We start from the raw sequence: 3,127 nt of genomic DNA, 5'->3' as shown, positions 1-3,127 counted from the left end.
TAAAACAAATAAATTAATACTGAAATTTAGTTCAGTGAAAATTTGTTAAAATCGGATGATGTAAATAAAACGTAAATAAGTTAGTTGAATGTGAAAAGAAGACATGTGTGGAAAGAATATGGAAAATTGTCAAAATTAATTATTAAGTTTATAATGATATATAAGAAATTTTAATAAACGAATCCGTAAATGAAACAACTAAATTAGATTAAAATGGAATATAGACTATTTATGAAAAAATATAATGGAATAAGATAAAATAAATGAAATAAAATGAAAAAATAAAATAAAAATAAAACAAGTAATTGTAATGTATCACAGCTAATATGGATGTTAAGATGCACTGTCGAATAACGAAACCAGCGATACGGAAACATTAGTCCTATGACGAGTGGTAACATGTTCACCATTAAACAGTATCGCTTCTTTTGGCATTGGCTCGTATTCGAAGTGGCGCAACATTGGTGGTTCTATGATATTGGTATGAACGGCACGTTGTTGACTATCATGTCTATACTGGGAGTAAAGATGTAGGCTATGATCAAATGTGTTAAATTGTTTATTCATAGCGGGTTTATTCTTGTAGATGTATAAAGCTTCTTTAATTTTGAGGCGAACTGGGTGCGATTCACGTTCAAGAATTTTCGTGTTAACGTTTTCGTGTTTTCGTTGGGTATATATATATATATATATATATATATATATATATGCGTAGGTTTGTATGTGCGTTAGTATGTGTGTTTGCATGTGGAAGTATATTTAGATGGTGCATGTATGTTATGTATGAATATTTCATGATTCTAAAAATACCATTTAAATTGCTTTTATAATTTGTTATATATTTTTTATTCGTTTTAAACTTTCAATGCGTTAGTAATAAGTTTCCATGTATCATGTTTTTAGTAGGTTATTAGGTTCGGTAGCTCTGTTGATCATGTTGTTATTTTTGTTGATGTTGTAGGTATTATTGTTAAATACAATATTGTGCATTTAATAGTATGTATGTTGAGGTATTTTTGTATATATGTCGTAAATTTAATGTTGTGGGCATGTGCGTATGTGTGTGTGTGTGTGTGGTGTGTGTGTGTGTGTACATAGATTGTTTGATTATCACGTGCACATATGTTTGTACAACGTTAAATACTACTGCACGGTACTCCTCCAGATCATACATTAATCATATCTCTAATGATTGATGAAGGTTCAATCCATACATTTTTCAGTTGTTTAGTTTCAATTTTCTAGGAAAATTATTTGAAATTTTCAGAATTTTATTTTTAAAAATTTATTAATTTACAATTTCTTTTATTATTTTTTATTTTAATTAACGATAAGCTCAAAAAATCATTTTTTCGAAAAGAAAAACATTTTTTTTTTACAAAAAATATCTAAAATATAGCAAAAGTTACTAATCCTTAATTGGATAAACTTAAAAAAACCCCAGAAAATGAAAAAACTTGTAGAGCCATTTTGATAAAATTGTAAAGGAAAATTTTAAATAAAATGTGGCAGACGACATGAAAGTTTAATTTTAATTTTCCATGTCAGTTTTAATGCTTCGACATTTTCAATTTTTAGGGGAGAATTCTTGATGCAAAGTGTTTTGTTTTTAAAATAAGTGAAAAGTTAGTATATATTTACTAAGACTGTAAATAAAAATAAACAAATGAAATACTAAACAAACGAAACTTTACAAGTAATTTCAAACATTAATGTTTTGAAATTTTTTTCAAACCAGGTGGAAATTTGAAGATGAATTTTTAAATAAATATTACTTGGGTAGCATGAAAATAATGGAAAAACTTGGAAGTAACAGGTAAAACAAAATCATAAAAATAAAAAATCACAAACAAGCAAGAGAGTAAGGTAAATAAGAAAGAAAGAAATAGGAAACTAATTGATGTGCGGATTGATATTCTGACGCACGCTCACCTAAAATGATAAATGCAAATTGAAAAAAAATGTTCTGTCCTTCATATTTTTAATGCTTGGCACGAAATAATAACACGGGGTCATTCTTCGTCTAAGAAAAAGATCATAATAAAATAACAAAATAATTCATTATAAAATAGCCCAAATCAAATTAAGTTTAGATAAGATAATACACAAATAAAATAAATTAATTCTCTGATTTGTCATATTGAAACAAATCACAAAAAGTTTTATTTTGTACACAACATATACACTTAAGCAGAACGTGAGAGAGAAAAGAGTTCAGGAAGACCATGAGAATATTTTTGAGAAATTTGTTAGTATGAATGCCTCTGGTGATCGCCAAACGTTATCTGACTGGAGTTTCAACATGGTTCTTGGAGGTACTGGGTCTAAAACTTCACATATATCAGTTCTATATTTTACACGTTGTTTAGAGTTTTAATTAGAGTTTTGTGTTTATTGTTTTTTTGTCGAATGAATGAACCTGATTATCTATTTATACATAGTTAAATAATTAATTAATTAATTAATTAATTCGTTCGTTCGTTCGTTCATTCATTCATTCATTCATTCATTCATTCGGATTTGTAATAAGTTTGAGTGTATTATTTTTGAATGAATGAACTTGTTTATCTAAATTTTATACACTGTCTAATTAAATAATTAATTAATTAATTAATCATTCCTTCATTAATTAGAGTTTGTTTATTTTTTTTAATGAATGAACGTGATTAATTAGACCGCACCTGTCTTATTGTTTGCAACGAAAATTTTCCAAACCATCTGAAGTATGAGATATTATTTTTTTCTAAGAAAAACAAAACTGAGAAAATTTTGAAAAGCTCTTTGAAAAGAGACAAATTTCCATGAGATTTCTTATTAATTTTATGATGAAATATTATTTTGAGGACTGCTTGTGTGTGTTTGAGTGTGTGTGTGTAGATGTGTGTGTGTAGGTGTGTGTTTGTGTAGGTGTATGTGTGTAGGTGTGTGTTTGTGTAGGTGTATGTGTGTGTGGTAGACAACAAAAAAAACACCCTTATGCTTTCGTTGGTGGGTTTGGTGTATATGTTTATAGGGTGTGTGTGTGTGTGTATGTATGTGTGTGTGTGTGTGTGTATGTGTGTGTGTGTGTGTGTGTGTGTGTGTGTGTGTGTGTGTGTGTGTGTGTGTGTGTGTGTGTGCGTGTGTC

At 28.3% G+C, this 3,127-nt stretch overlaps 1 protein-coding gene across 1 annotated transcript in view; it reads left to right on the top strand.

Annotated features, from left to right (window-relative positions):
* Positions 1 to 399: 399 nt before the first annotated feature.
* The window catches only part of HELRODRAFT_163607 (hypothetical protein), a gene marked incomplete at both ends in the record, with an annotated part of 4,084 nt that continues 1,356 nt past the window's right edge, over positions 400 to 3,127 (top strand). The window contains 3 exons of the mRNA XM_009027437.1: positions 400 to 530; positions 1,739 to 1,816; positions 2,161 to 2,315. Of these exons, the coding sequence (XP_009025685.1) occupies positions 400 to 530; positions 1,739 to 1,816; positions 2,161 to 2,315 (364 nt within the window). The remainder of the gene's footprint in view (positions 531 to 1,738; positions 1,817 to 2,160; positions 2,316 to 3,127) is intronic.

The sequence above is a fragment of the Helobdella robusta genome (assembly GCF_000326865.2).
Source record: "Helobdella robusta unplaced genomic scaffold HELROscaffold_5, whole genome shotgun sequence".
Lineage (NCBI taxonomy): Eukaryota > Metazoa > Annelida > Clitellata > Rhynchobdellida > Glossiphoniidae > Helobdella > Helobdella robusta.
This window is presented reverse-complemented; position numbering and strand designations above follow the sequence as displayed.